At 44.3% G+C, this 14,660-nt stretch overlaps 1 protein-coding gene across 4 annotated transcripts in view; it reads right to left on the minus strand.

Annotated features, from left to right (window-relative positions):
* erc2 (ELKS/RAB6-interacting/CAST family member 2) overlaps nt 1-14,660 on the minus strand; it is a 119,490-nt gene that overhangs the window by 42,705 nt on the left and 62,125 nt on the right. For all 4 annotated transcript variants that reach the window (XM_052473828.1, XM_052473827.1, XM_052473826.1 and 1 more), the window contains exons 5-9: nt 14,568-14,642; nt 12,500-12,655; nt 10,667-10,834; nt 6,639-6,806; nt 2,394-2,531 (exon numbers count right to left, since the gene is read on the minus strand). In XM_052473828.1, the coding sequence (XP_052329788.1) occupies nt 2,394-2,531; nt 6,639-6,806; nt 10,667-10,834; nt 12,500-12,655; nt 14,568-14,642 (705 nt within the window). The remainder of the gene's footprint in view (nt 1-2,393; nt 2,532-6,638; nt 6,807-10,666; nt 10,835-12,499; nt 12,656-14,567; nt 14,643-14,660) is intronic.

Below are 14,660 nucleotides of genomic sequence, written 5' to 3' on the forward strand. Positions count from 1 at the left end.
TATGTCTACCATCAACACATTATGTCTAGCACAACACATTATGTCTAGCACACCACATTATGTCTAGCACAACACATTATGTCCACCATCAACACATTATGTCTAGCACAACACATTATGTCTACCATCAACACATTATGTCTACCATCAACACATTATGTCTACCATCAACACATTATGTCTAGCACAACACATTATGTCTACCATCAACACATTATGTCTACCATCAACACATTATGTCTACCATCAACACATTATGTCTAGCACAACACATTATGTCTACCATCAACACATTATGTCTAGCACAACACATTATGTCTACCATCAACATATTATGTCTAGCACAACACATTATGTCTACCATCAACACATTATGTCTAGCACAACACATTATGTCTACCATCAACACATTATGTACTAGCACACAACACATTATGTCTACCATCAACACATTATGTCTACCATCAACACATTATGTCTAGCACACCACATTATGTCTAGCACAACACATTATGTCTCCCATCAACACATTATGTCTACCATCAACACATTATGTCTAGCACACACATTATGTCTAGCACACCACATTATGTCTACCATCAACACATTATGTCTAGCACACACATTATGTCTAGCACAACACATTATGTCTACCATCAACACATTATGTCTACCATCAACACATTATGTCTAGCACACCACATTATGTCTAGCACACCACATTATGTCTACCATCAACACATTATGTCTACCATCAACACATTATGTCTACCATCAACACATTATGTCTACCATCAACACATTATGTCTAGCACACCACATTATGTCTACCATCAACACATTATGTCTACCATCAACACATTATGTCTACCATCAACACATTATGTCTACCATCAACACATTATGTCTACCATCAACACATTATGTCTAGCACACCATATTATGTCTACCATCAACACATTATGTCTACCATCAACACATTATGTCTAGCATCACCACATTATGTCTACCATCAACACATTATGTCTACCATCAACACATTATGTCTAGCACAACACATTATGTCTACCATCAACACATTATGTCTACCATCAACACATTATGTCATCAACACATTATGTCTACCATCAACACATTATGTCTACCATCAACACATTATGTCTAGCACACCACATTATGTCTACCATCAACACATTATGTCTACCATCAACACATTATGTCTACCATCAACACATTATGTCTACCATCAACACATTATGTCTACCATCAACACATTATGTCTAGCACACCACATTATGTCTACCATCAACACATTATGTCTACCATCAACACATTATGTCATTATGTCTACCATCAACACATTATGTCTACCATCAACACATTATGTCTACCATCAACACATTATGTCTAGCACACACATTATGTCTACCATCAACACATTATGTCTACCATCAACACATTATGTCTACCATCAACACATTATGTCTACCATCAACACATTATGTCTACCATCAACACATTATGTCTACCATCAACACATTATGTCTACACACCACATTATGTCTACCATCAACACATTATGTCTACCATCAACACATTATGTCTACCATCAACACATTATGTCTACCATCAACACATTATGTCTACCATCAACACATTATGTCTACCATCAACACATTATGTCTACCATCAACACATTATGTCTACCATCAACACATTATGTCCACCATCAACACATTATGTCCACCATCAACACATTATGTCCACCATCAACACATTATGTCCACCATCAACACATTATGTCTACCATCAACACATTATGTCTACCATCAACACATTATGTCTAGCACAACACATTATGTCTACCATCAACACATTATGTCTAGCACAACACATTATGTCCACCATCAACACATTATGTCTACCATCAACACATTATGTCTAGCACAACACATTATGTCTACCATCAACACATTATGTCTACCATCAACACATTATGTCTACCATCAACACATTATGTCTACCATCAACACATTATGTCTAGCACAACACATTATGTCCACCATCAACACATTATGTCTAGCACACCACATTATGTCTACCATCAACACATTATGTCTACCATCAACACATTATGTCTACCATCAACACATAATGTTTTCCATAACAAAGCGATCTATATCAAAATCCTTAATACTTTTGAAAACATACAGTCTCTCTTCAGAGGAAAGACGAGCCACAAAACAACACTGAAAGCAAGTTATTGATCTATTGTGTGTTGCTCACATTTCCATCTTAACTCAGTAATGCATATCCAGGTCATGTGATCTGAAATTGTGAGCTCTGGTTCTCCTACTGTAAAACTCTGGACCCTATATTTCAAAGTTCTGTACCTTCTCAGAGAGTGCCTCCTCCAGGGTGGCCAGGGCAGTGTCAGTGTTACTGGAGTCAGTCTGCAGAGACTTCACCCTGTCCTTCAGGTTCCCCAGCTGCTTGTCCTTATCACACAGCTGCTCCTGCAGATTTTCAATCTGGGTGGGGGGGATAGAGAGAAAATTAGCATGAGGTCAAAATAACTGTAGATAGAGAAACTGCATTAAAAGTTAGTTAGTGTGAGTGATGTTCGCAGGCTAAAAGACTAGATGGGACTGTGGTTGTGTCCCAAAAGGTACTGTATTTGATATATAGTGCAAAGTCAAAAGTAGTGTACTATATAGGGAATACAGTGCCATTTGGGAAAAATTATTGTGATATAATAATAATATGGACGTTTTAAGCCTGTGAGAGGAAGTCTTTATTATTTTAGCCAAAGACACCAAATACTTTGGGATGTCTGAATTTAAAGCTCTTTTAGATTTGCTGGTAATTGAGGGAGAGGAAAGAGAGAGAGACAGAGTTTAGATCTAAATGGCTATATAGGGTATCTCCATTTTCACAGTGAGATGTTTTTCAAAGATAGTAAGAAATAAAACAAGATAGTCTAGCCAGAGAGAAAAAAAAGAGAAAGAGGGATATCTGAGAAAGAAACCAATCGAAAATACTGAGACACATTGTACTGACAGAGAGTATAGCCACAGCAGAAAAAGAGAGAGGAAGAACGTGAGAGAGAGGGAGAAAGAGCGAAGGTCAGGGTGAGAGAATAACCCTCAGTGTATATTTTTAGAACACACTAGAGGCAGTGTGGCAGAAACTCCCTCGTATCCTCCTTTTCTGTGTGTGTGTAGACACACTTTTAACCTGAGAACAGCACAGAGACACTTGATGGACAGAGCTACAACAATCCATTTGTATCCTCAGAGACCAACTAGCCCAAGCATGTGTCCCAAATAGCACCCTATTCCCTATTCAGTGCATTTCTTTCGACGAGGGCCAATAGGGGAGGCAACCCAGGTCTCAGGGAGACAGGGATCCAACCAAACAACCTGCACTGATATAAAGCAAGCTCTCAAATAGGTTCTATGTAACAATTCTCAAGATTTTTCTCATTTCGGGGGAGAGCTTTCTTGTTTTTTTTTTAAATTGCATCTTTATTTAACCAGGTAGGCTAGTTGAGAACAAGTTCTTATTTTCAAATGCGACCTGACCACGATAAAGCAAAGCAGTATGACACAGACAACAACACAGAGTTACACATGGAGTAAACAATAAACAAGCCAATAACACAATAAACAAGTCAATGACACAGTAGAAAAAAATAAAGTCTATATACAGTGTGTGCAAAAGGCATGAGGCGGAAGGCAATAAATAGGCCATAGGAGCGAAAAATTACAATTTAGATTAACACACAGATTAACACTCGAGTGATAAATGAGTGGATGATGATGTGCAAGTAGAGATACTGGTGTGCAAAAGAGCAGAAAAGTAAATAAAACAAAAACAGTATGGGGATGAGGTAGGTAGATTGGGTGGGCCATTTACAGATGGACTATGTACAGCTGCAGCAATTGGTTAGCTGCTCAGAAAGTTGATGTTTAAAGTTGGTGAGGGAAATAAAAGTCTCCAACTTCAGCGATTTTTGCAATTCGTTCCAGTCATTGGCAGCAGAGAACTGGAAGGAAAGGCAGCCAAATTAGGTGTTGGCTTTGGGGATGATCAGTGAGATATACCTGCTGGAACGTGTGCTACGGGTGGGTGTTGTTATCGTGACCAGTGAACTGAGATAAGGCAGAGCTTTACCTAGCATAGACTTATGGATGACCTGGAGCCAGTGGGTCTGGCGACGAATATGTAGCAAGGGCCTGCCGACTAGAGCATAGAGGTCGCAGTGGTGGGTGGTATAAGGTGATTTGGTAACAAAACAGATGGCACTGTGATAGACTGTATCCAGCTTGCTGAGTAGAGTCTTGGAAGCTATTTTGTAGATGACATCGCCGAAGTCGAGGATCGGTAGGTTAGTCAGGTTGACTAGGGTACGTTTGGCGGCGTGAGTGGAGGAAGCTTTGTTGCGAAATAGAAAGCCGATTCTAGATTTGATTTTGGATTGGAGATGTTTAATATGAGTCTGGAAGGAGAGTTTATAGTCTAGCCAGACACCTAGGTATTTATAGTTGCCCACATATTCTAGGTCGGAACTGTCCAGGGTGGTGATCATGTCGGGCGGGCGGGTGTGAGCAACGAACGGTTGAAAAGCATGCATTTGGTTTTACTAGCGTTTAAGAGCAGTTGGAGGCCACGGAAGGAGTGTTGTATGGCATTGAAGCTCGTTTGGAGGTTAGTTAGCACAGTGTCCAAGGAAGGGTCAGAAGTATACAGAATGGTGTCATCTGCGTAGAGTTGGATCGGGGAATCGCCCGCAGCAAGAGCGACATCGTTGATATATACAGAGAAAAGAGTCGGCCCGAGAATTTAACCCTGTGGTACCCCCATAGAGACTGCCAGATGTCCGGACAACATGCCCACCAATTTGACACCAACTACAACTCTGTAGTTGGGCCAAAATGGGCCAAAGTACCAGCAACAGTGTGTGAAAACCTTGTGAAGACTTACAGAAAATGTTTGACCTCTGTCATTGCCAACAAAGGGTATATAACAAAGTATTGAGAGAAACTTTTGTTATTGACCAAATACTTATTTTCCACCATAATTTGCAAATAAATTAATTAAAAATCCTATTTTTCTGTCATGGTTGAAGTGTACCTATGATGAAAATTACAGGCCTCTCTCATCTTTTTAAGTGGGAGAACTTTTACAATTGGTGGCTGACTAAATACTTTTTTGCCCAACTGTAGGTCTGTAACAGTTGGGGTCTATGGTGTCACCCCCTTTGAAGAGGGGGATGACCGCGGCAGCTTTCCAATCTTTAGGGATCTTGGACGATACGAAAGAGAGGTTGAACAGGCTGGTAATAGGGGTTGCAACAATCGCGGCGGATAGTTTTAGAAAGAGAGGGTCCAAATTGTCTAGCCCAGCTGATCTGTACGGGTCCAGGTTGGAGTAGCCAGGAGGAAGGCATGGCCAGCCGTTAGGAAATACTTATTGAAATGTACTATTATCATGGATTTATCAGTGGTGACCGTGTTACCTAGCCTCAGTGCAGTGGGCAGCTCAGAGGAGGTGCTCTTGTTCTCCATGGACTTTACAGTGTCCCAAAACTTTTTGGAGTTAGAGCTATAGGATGTGAATTTCTGCTTGAAAAATATAGCCTTTGCTTTCCTGACTGACTGGGTGTATTGGTTTCCGACTTCCCTGAACAGTTGCATATCGTGGGGAATATTTGATGCTATGGCAGTCCGCCACAGGATGTTTTTGTGTTGGTCAAGGGCAGTCAGGTCTGGAGTGAACCAAGGGCTCTGTTCTTAGTTCTGCATTTTTTTTTTAACAGGGCATGCTTATCTAAGATGGTGAGGTAATTACTTTTAAAGAATGACCAGGCATCCTCGACTGACGGGATGAGGTCAATATCCTTCCAGGATACCCGGGCCAGGTCGATTAGAAAGCCCTGCTCGCAGAAGTGTTTAAAGGAGCGTTTGACAGTGATGAGGGGTGGTCGTTTGACCGCAGACCCATAGAGGACACAGGCAATGAGGCAGTGATCGTTGAGATCCTGATTGAAAACAGAAGAGGTGTATTTGGAGGGCATGTTGGTCAGGATAATGTCTATGAGGGTGCCCATGATTACGGATTTAGGGTTGTACCTGGTGGGCTCCTTGAATATTGGTGTGAGATTGAGGGCATTTAGCTTAGATTGTAGGACTGTCGGGGTGTTAAGCATATCCCAGTTTAGGTCACCTAACAGAACAAACTCTGAAGCTAGATGGGGGGAGATCAATTCACAAATGGTGTCCAGAGCAAACCTATGTCTGATTCTCAAGATTTTTCTCATTTCGGGGGAAATCTTTCTTGTAAACCTGTCTGAGTCAAATGTATCAAATGTTTCCCTCAGATTTGATCTAAGGCGAGTAGCTGAGGCCCTCCAAGTCGCTATCCATTACACGTATTTCTACTGAAAAGCATGTTATGCCTAAAAGCAGAACTAGGCTCCCCCACTTCCAGTACTGTAAGCAATGGTTGGAGAAAACAATGTTGTTCACTGATGCCGTCCATTTAAACAAACTAGTGAACAATCGCAGTCTACCTTAACCAATCCCTGATCCTTAACCATGACCCTAAATCCCTGACTGCTGCCCCCTGCCCCTAACCTTCTTCTGCAGGACGTTGATCTTCCTCTCCTTGACCTCCAGCATGTCCTTCATGTCTCGAATCTCTCCGGCCAGTGTACCCTTTTCTTCCGTCAGGTCCTGCAGCTGCTTGGTCTTCTTGTTCAGGAAGGACTCCTTCTCCTCCAGGCGCAGGCGCAGGGCGTCCACCTGGGAGGGGAGTGGTCACAGGTCAAAGGTAACATTTCACAGTTCAGAAGTCAAATTCAATCAAATGGATTTCATAAAGCCCTTTTGACATTAGCAGTGGTCACAAGGTGAAAACCACCCCAACACCCAGTCCACTGGAGGAAGTTTGTGAATGCTCCCCAAAGAGCAAAAGTGTTTAAGTCAAGTTGTCACAAAGTGCTTTCATAGTAACCCGGCTGAAGGGCATTTAACATTGAAGGGCAAAGCTCAAAGTTCAACGGTATTATTATTGTCTAATTGACGAAGGAGAGTCCTCTCTGAAATACTTGGCATTTACAATACAATGTTCATTCCCCACTAAAGTGTATCAGGCAAGAGGGGAGGTGATACAGTTGAAGTCAGAAGCTTACAATCAGTTAGGTTGGAGTCATTAAAACTTGTTTTTCAACCACTCAACAAATTTCTTGTTAACAGACTATAGTTTTGGCAAGTCGGTTAGGACTATCTACTTTGTGCATGATACAAGTCATTTTTCAAACAATTCTTTACTGTCACGACTTCTGCCGAAGTCGGATCCTCTCCTCGGGCGGTGTTCAGCGGTCGACATCACCGGTCTTCTAGCCATCTGTCACGTTCGTTTGTATAGATGGACCAAGGCGCAGCGTACGTAGAGTTCCACATACTTTTAATGAATAAAGTGAAACTTAAGCAAATACAAAACAATAAAGAATAAACGAACCGTGACGACAATGCAGTGCTAGCAGGCAACTAAAAATAAACAACATCCCATAACCCCCAGGTGGGAAAAAATGCTACTTAAGTATGATCCCCAATTAGAGACAACTATAACCAACTAGAACAAAAACCCTAGTCACGCCCTGACCTACTCTACCACTGTCTACGTGACAGTACACCCCCCCCCCCCAAAGGTGCGTACTCCGACCGCTAAACCTGAAATAAAAATGGTGGGTATCTAGTGGCGGTAGCGGCTCTGGTGCTGGTCGAAGAACCCGCTCATCTGCCAGCATCGGGGGCGGCTCTGGTGCGGGACGAAGTACCTGCTCATCCTGCGGATCCAGCCATGGACCTTGAAGTTCTGGACCGTTCACCGTCGCAAGAGGTTCCGGACCATTGACCGTCTCAGGAGGTTCCGGACTGTGGACCGTCGTTGGAGGTTCCGGACTGTGGACCATTGTTGGAGGTTCCTGACTGTGAAACGTCGCCGGAAGCTCTGGACTGGGAACTGTCGCCGGAAGCCTGATGAGTGGGGCCGGCACTGGTGGTACCGGGCTGGTGACACGCACCTCACAGCGAGCGAGAGGAGCAGGCACAGGACGTACTGGACTGGGGAGGCGCACTGGAGGCCTGATTCGTGGGGCCGGTACAGGTGGCACCGGACTAGTGACACGCACTTCAGGGCAAGTGCAGGGAGGAGGCACATGACGTACTGGACTGGGGACACGCACTTAAGGGAGAGTGCGAGGAACATGCACAGGACGTATCTGACTGGGAAGACGCACTTGAGGGAGAGTCCGAGGAGCAGGAACAGGACGCAACTGACTGGGAAAGCGCACTTGAGGGAGAGTGCGAGGAGCAGGCACAGGATGTACCTGACTGGGAAGACGCACTTGAGGGAGAGTGCGAGGAGCAGGAAAGGACGCACCTGACCTACTCTACCATAGAAAATACAGGTTTTCCATGGTCAGGACGTGACACCATCGCCAATCCATTTTTCATGTTCCTAGCGCACCAGTAACACATAGCACAAGAACTTACAATAAACAATTCCCGACAAGGACATGGGAAACAGAGGGAAATATACACAACATGTAATTAGGGAATTGAATCCAGGTGAGTGTGAAAACAAGACAAAACAAATGGAACATGAAAATGGATCGGCGATGGCTAGAAGACCGGTGAAGTTGACCGCCGAACACCGCCCGAACAAGGAGAGGAACCGACTTCGGCAGAAGTCGTGACATTTACAAACAGATTATTTCACTGTATCACAATTCCAGTGGGTCAGACGTTTACATACACTAAGTTGACTGTGCCATTAAACAGCTTGGAAAATTCCCCAAAATTATATCATGGCGTTAGAAGCTCCTGATAGGCTAATTGACATCATCTGAGTCATCTGGAGGTGTACCTGTGGATGTATTTCCAAGCCTACCTTCAAATTTAGTGCCTCTTTGCTTGACATCATGGGAAAATCAAAAGAAATCAGCCAAGACCTCAGAAAGAAAAATGTAGACCTCCACAAGTCTGGTTCATCCTTGGGAGCAATTTCAAAAGGCCCAACGGTACCACGTTCATCTGTACAAACAATAGTACGAAAGTATAAACACCATGGGACCATACAGTCACACCGCTCAGGAAGTAGACGCGTTCTGTCTCCTAGAGATGAACGTACTTTGGTACGAAAAGTGCAAATCAATCCCAGAACAACAGCAAAGGACCTTGTGAAGATGCTGGAGGAACCAGGTACAAAAGTATCTATATCCACAGTAAAACGACTCCTATATCGACATAACCTGAAAGGCCTCTGAGCAAGGAAGAAGCCACTGCTCCAAAACCGCCATAAAAAAGCCAGACTACGGTTTGCAACTGCACATGGGGACAAAGATCATACTTTTTGGAGAAATGTTTCCTGGTCTGATGAAACAAAAATAGAACTGTTTGGCCATAACCACCATCATTATGTTTGAAGGAAAAAGGGGGATGCTTGCAAGCCGAAGAACACCATTCCAACCGTGAAGAACGAGGGTGGCAGCATCATGTTGTGGGGGAGCTTTGCTGCAGGAGGGACTGGTGCAGGTCACAAAATAGATTGCATCATGAGGAATTAACAATTATGTGGACATATTTAAGCAACATCTCAAGACATCAGTTAGGATGTTAAAGCTTGGTCGCAAATGGGTCTTCCAAATGGACAATGACCCCAAGCATACTTCCAAAGTTGTGGCAAAATGGTTTAAGGACAACAAAGTCAAGGTATTGGAGTGGCCATCACAAAGCCCTGACCTCAATCGCATAGAAAATGTGTGGGCAGAACTGAAAAGGCGTGTGCGAGAAAGGAGGCCTACAAACCTGACTCAGTTACACCAACTCTGTCAGGAGGAATGGGACAATATTCACCCAACTTATTGTGGGAAGCTTGTGGAAGGCGACCCTAAATGTTTGACCCAAGTTAAACAATTAAAAGGCAATGCTACCAAATACGAATTGAGTGTATGTAAACTTCTGACCCACTGGGAATGTGATGAAAGAAATGAAAGCTGAAATAAATCATTCTCTCTACTATTTAACATTCTTAAAATAACGTGGTGATCCTAACTGACCTGAGACAGGGATTTTTTACTAGGATTAAATGTCAGGAATTGTGAAAAACTGAGTTAAAATGTATTTGGCTAAGGTGTATGTAGACGTCCGACTTCAACTGTATGTAAGTGTGTGATGCAGAGGACCAGGATAGAGTGATATAATGTGCCCTTAGATGTGGACCAAAACAGGACAAGGACCAAAATACATGCAGGGGAAAAAAACATTTTATTAATGACCCCAACGAGATTCTGCACACATCATTTAAACGTAAATATTTTACATCATCCAAGGGTGTACATAGGCATGTGTGTGTTTTTGTGTGTGTGTGCACGCGCGTGCCGGTGCGTGTGTGTGCTTGTCTGCATATGTGTGTGTGTGTGTGTGTGTGTGTGTGTGTGTGTGTGTGTGTGTGTGTGTGTGTGTGTGTGTGTGTGTGTGTGTGTGTGTGTGTGTGTGTGTGTGTGTGTGCGTGTGTGTGTGTGTGTGTGTGTGTATGTGTGTGTGTGTAGTGTGTGTACGGTGTGTGTGTGTACGGTGTCTGTGTACGGTGTAGCTACCTCTGTCTGCAGTATGGCAGCGCGCTGCTCCTTAGCAGTGAGGGACTCTTTGAGAACCTCTATATGCTGTTTGCAGTCTGAGTTCTGGTTGTTCAGGGTCTCCAGCTTGGTCTGCAGGGCCAGCAGCTCAGACTCCTTCTTGGACAGCTCCTGCTTCAGCTGGTCAATCTGTGGAGGAGAGACACACATATACACACAGAACAGGGAGTATCACAACTAGCTATTGTATGAAGTTGACAGCTAACTAGTATGATTATGGCAGGTGTGTGCCTGTATGTGTGTGTGTGTGTTTGTATTAGGTGTCTGTGTATGACTGTACTGAGTGTGTTTTGTGCAGTGGACATTGGACAGAACAGCCTCTCACTGAAATGGGCTGACAGTTTATCCACTGTGTTCCTTTCAGCCAGGATCCCCTCTCACTAAAGATGCATTTTGGATTGACTCTCCTGCATTATTCATGAGGTATACATCAGCCCTATCTATGATTGATGAATAATGGGTTAAAAAAACAACAACAAGGGGCCTCCCGGGTGGCGCAGTGGTCTAGGGCCACCATTATGGCACCAGAGAGGTGTGAGGTCCGTGGGGCGAAGCACAACTGGCCTAGCGTCGTCCGGGTTAGGGAGGGTTTGGTAGGAATATCCTTGTCTCATTGCGCACTAGCGACTCCTGTGGCGGGCCGGGCACAGTGCACGCTAACCAGATCGCTAACCAGGTCGCATCCAACCCGGAAGCCAGACACATTGGTGCGGCTGGCTTCCGGGTTGGATGCGCACTGTGTTAAGAAGCAGTGCGGCTTGGTTGGGCTGTGTTTCGGAGGACGCATGGCTTTCGACCTTCATCGCTACAACTCCGTAAGGGAGTCTTGTAGCGACAATTGGATACCATGAAATCGGTGGTATCAACAAACCCCCCCGCTGGTTTCAGCCACAAACGGGTAATATGCATGTGGAGTTGGATGTAAACACACAGACACAATTCTACAGATAGGCTAGAGGCGAGATGACATGCCACAGATAGAGGGCTCGAAAGACAAACACATCTGTTTGACAGGCAGGCTGACGGACGGAGGGATGGACAGACAGACAATGTGACAGACATACAGACAGGCAGGCTGGCGGACGGAGGGATGGACGGACAGACAGACAATGTGACAGACATACAGACAGGCAGGCTGGCGGGATGGAGGGATGGACGGACAGACAATGTGACAGACATACAGACAGGGAGGCTTAGAAACTGTGAGACAACTGACGACAACTGACGACAGACTGTATAAAATGACTGAGCAAATCAAAGCTGGACCAACTGAATAACAAGTGATAAGAAGTTAATGAGTTAATGAGAAAATTAAACGTAAGCAGTTTGGTGCAGTTTGGTGCAGTTGGTTCCAATGGTAATACTCTACTATCAGTCATGCTAGATGGATACAACCATATTGACAAGGCTTCAGATCAGAAAAGAGAGATTTTAATAACAAAAGAATGATGTTCTTTATTGTCTTCCTCTGCTCTCTCTGCTGTCTCTCTGCTAAATGTACAGTCAGTAACAAATCAACAAGTAAGCATCTCCCAGTCAGATAGCTGCCAGCGAAGCACTTCCCTGATGAAATCAGTTAATTTAATACTAAAGCTAGTTTATTTACAGTCAGCTCTGTTCTGTTCACTTTGAACCTGCACAGCAAAACCAAGATTGTGAGTGATTGTGTTTGGCACATCATACACACAGTAAATGTGCGTGTGTGTGTTTGTGTGTGTGTGTGTGCGTGCGTGTGCATGTGTGTGTATGTGTGCATGTGTGAGTTTGTGTTTTTTCCTCTATATGTGTGTGTACCTTGGCCTTCATAAACTTGGAGTGGTTCTTGTAGACCTCCATCTGTTTGATCTCCTCCTCTCTGTCCTCGGTGTTCAGCAAGCCGTTAGCCTTCAGTATCTGGATCTCATCCTCCAGGTCCCTGATGTTGCGCTCCAGAGACGCTATCTTGGTGTCCTGGTCAACACACACACACCAGCTGTAAGACTCTATCTTGGTGTCTTGGACAACATACATACACACACACACACACATGCAGAAACACACACTAGTTGTACACTACATCCACACTTAAAATCCAGTGGTAGAACATTTCCAAAGGTTGACCAGTGTACAAAACACAAAACACTTGAGAGAGAGAAGAGGGCAGCAAGACAGAGAGAGAGAGACAGTCAGAGAGAGTCAGAGTCAGAGAGTCAGTGAGGAAGAGAGAGAGAGAGACAGTCAGAGAGAGTCAGAGATTAAGAGATAAAGAGAGAAAGAGCTCTATGAAGTAATAAGGAGAGCCGCTGCAGTATCTGGAGAAAAATCTGCTGCAGATCCAGCTTTAGCTCCCTCACAGCCTCTCAGTGGATTAATCACCATTTGGAAATACTGAGCAGCACACATCACATCCAGCCTGGGAGAATGTCAAGCCCAGAAAGAAACGCCTGGAGAAGAAGCAGGAAGAAGGTCCGTACTGCTCTGTCGTCGCTCGCACAACGATGCAGGAGCCAGTCTCTGGACTGCGACTGCGACTGCGACTCCGAGTTTAGCTTTGACTTCGCTGGGTTTTAAAATAAATAATACAGATTAACCGTGGTCCGTCTCCCATGCACCCCTCTTGCAGAGCACTGAGAAAGAACCCCTTTTCTTCTCCCTCTCTCACGACCTGTCCTTCCCTCGACAGGTTCTGAACTTGTGAAATTGAACTAGAACTTTAGCAGGGGTCATCCAGAACCCAGTGGAGAACTAGGAACACCGGCTGCATGAGATGCTCTCGCTATAGGATGACCGAAAAAACAACAGACGGTCCTGATCTAAGGAGTTAAAGTGAAAGTGTGAAAGTTGTTATCATGGCCATGTGCCTCGTCAATGCATCACTATCCTACAATTGCAGTCAGATGCAAGCTACCATAGAGAGAACATAGTAGTACATTAGAACATAGTATAGACAACAACATACCGTAGCTCAATGGGTCAGAGAAGCTATGTCATCCAATTGACTTCACTGCTACAGTAGATCATGCTGATCAAGCAGAGGATGTAATTCTCTCTCTCTCTCTCTCTCTCTCTCTCTCTCCCTCCCTCCCTCCCTCCTTCCCCTGTTTTCTGGCCTCAGTGTCATAAACAACCACACCTGTTTCCATGGTACCAGCAAGCTGGCTGCATGCTCTCCTTGGTGTTTGAGGAGTAAGGTAGAGAGAGAGAGGAGAGAGAGAGAGAGAGTCAGAGAGAGTCGGAGTCAGAGAGAGAGAAAGCATTACTCATGCTAACATCAGCATCAACATGGCTGTGAAGAGAGTGGAGAGGAGCGGGGAGTTCCTCTACCGAGAATGGAAGGGGCGGGGCTTGGCTGTGTATGCAAATCCAGAGCCTCCAGGAGCCAGCATGTCATGTGACCATGCAATTGGAGAGTCACATGACAGTGGTAGGAGATGTTGGGGTTTTGCTCAGCCCCAATCCATCTCCATCTGATGTGGTGTGGTGTGTGAGAGAGTGGCGTGCTGGAGGGCTGTGAGGTCATGCTTTATATTTAGGAGGCGATATCACAGCTCTGCAGCTACAGTAGACTGGTGGGCTCTATAGTGGTTCAGTTACTGCTTTGAATATATTTTTCATAGCTTTTGCATGTTAAGTACCTTTGTAACATCATCCACACAGACTAGTCTCACAAGGCCATACTTCCAAATATCGTCTTGTTGAACAAAGCTTTGGCTTTCGAGGCTATCCACAGACTAGAATCAAAGTGCAATCAAACTAAGCAAAACCGTTCTTCTTAGAACTAATGTTTGCGTACTTCATCTGACCACATGGTTGGTCTCAGTGATGGTGCTAGTCAGGTGTAGCATGATGTACAACAGTACCCATAATGCCCCATGGTTCTTACCTTCATCTCTATGATGGTCTGGAGGGCTTTGGTTTTTCCAGGGTCCTGGTGCATCTGGTTTCTCCTGTGCAGTTCCTGGGAGAACACCAGTTG

This window comes from Oncorhynchus keta, chromosome 21 (genome assembly GCF_023373465.1).
Source record: "Oncorhynchus keta strain PuntledgeMale-10-30-2019 chromosome 21, Oket_V2, whole genome shotgun sequence".
Classification (NCBI taxonomy): Eukaryota; Metazoa; Chordata; class Actinopteri; order Salmoniformes; family Salmonidae; genus Oncorhynchus; species Oncorhynchus keta.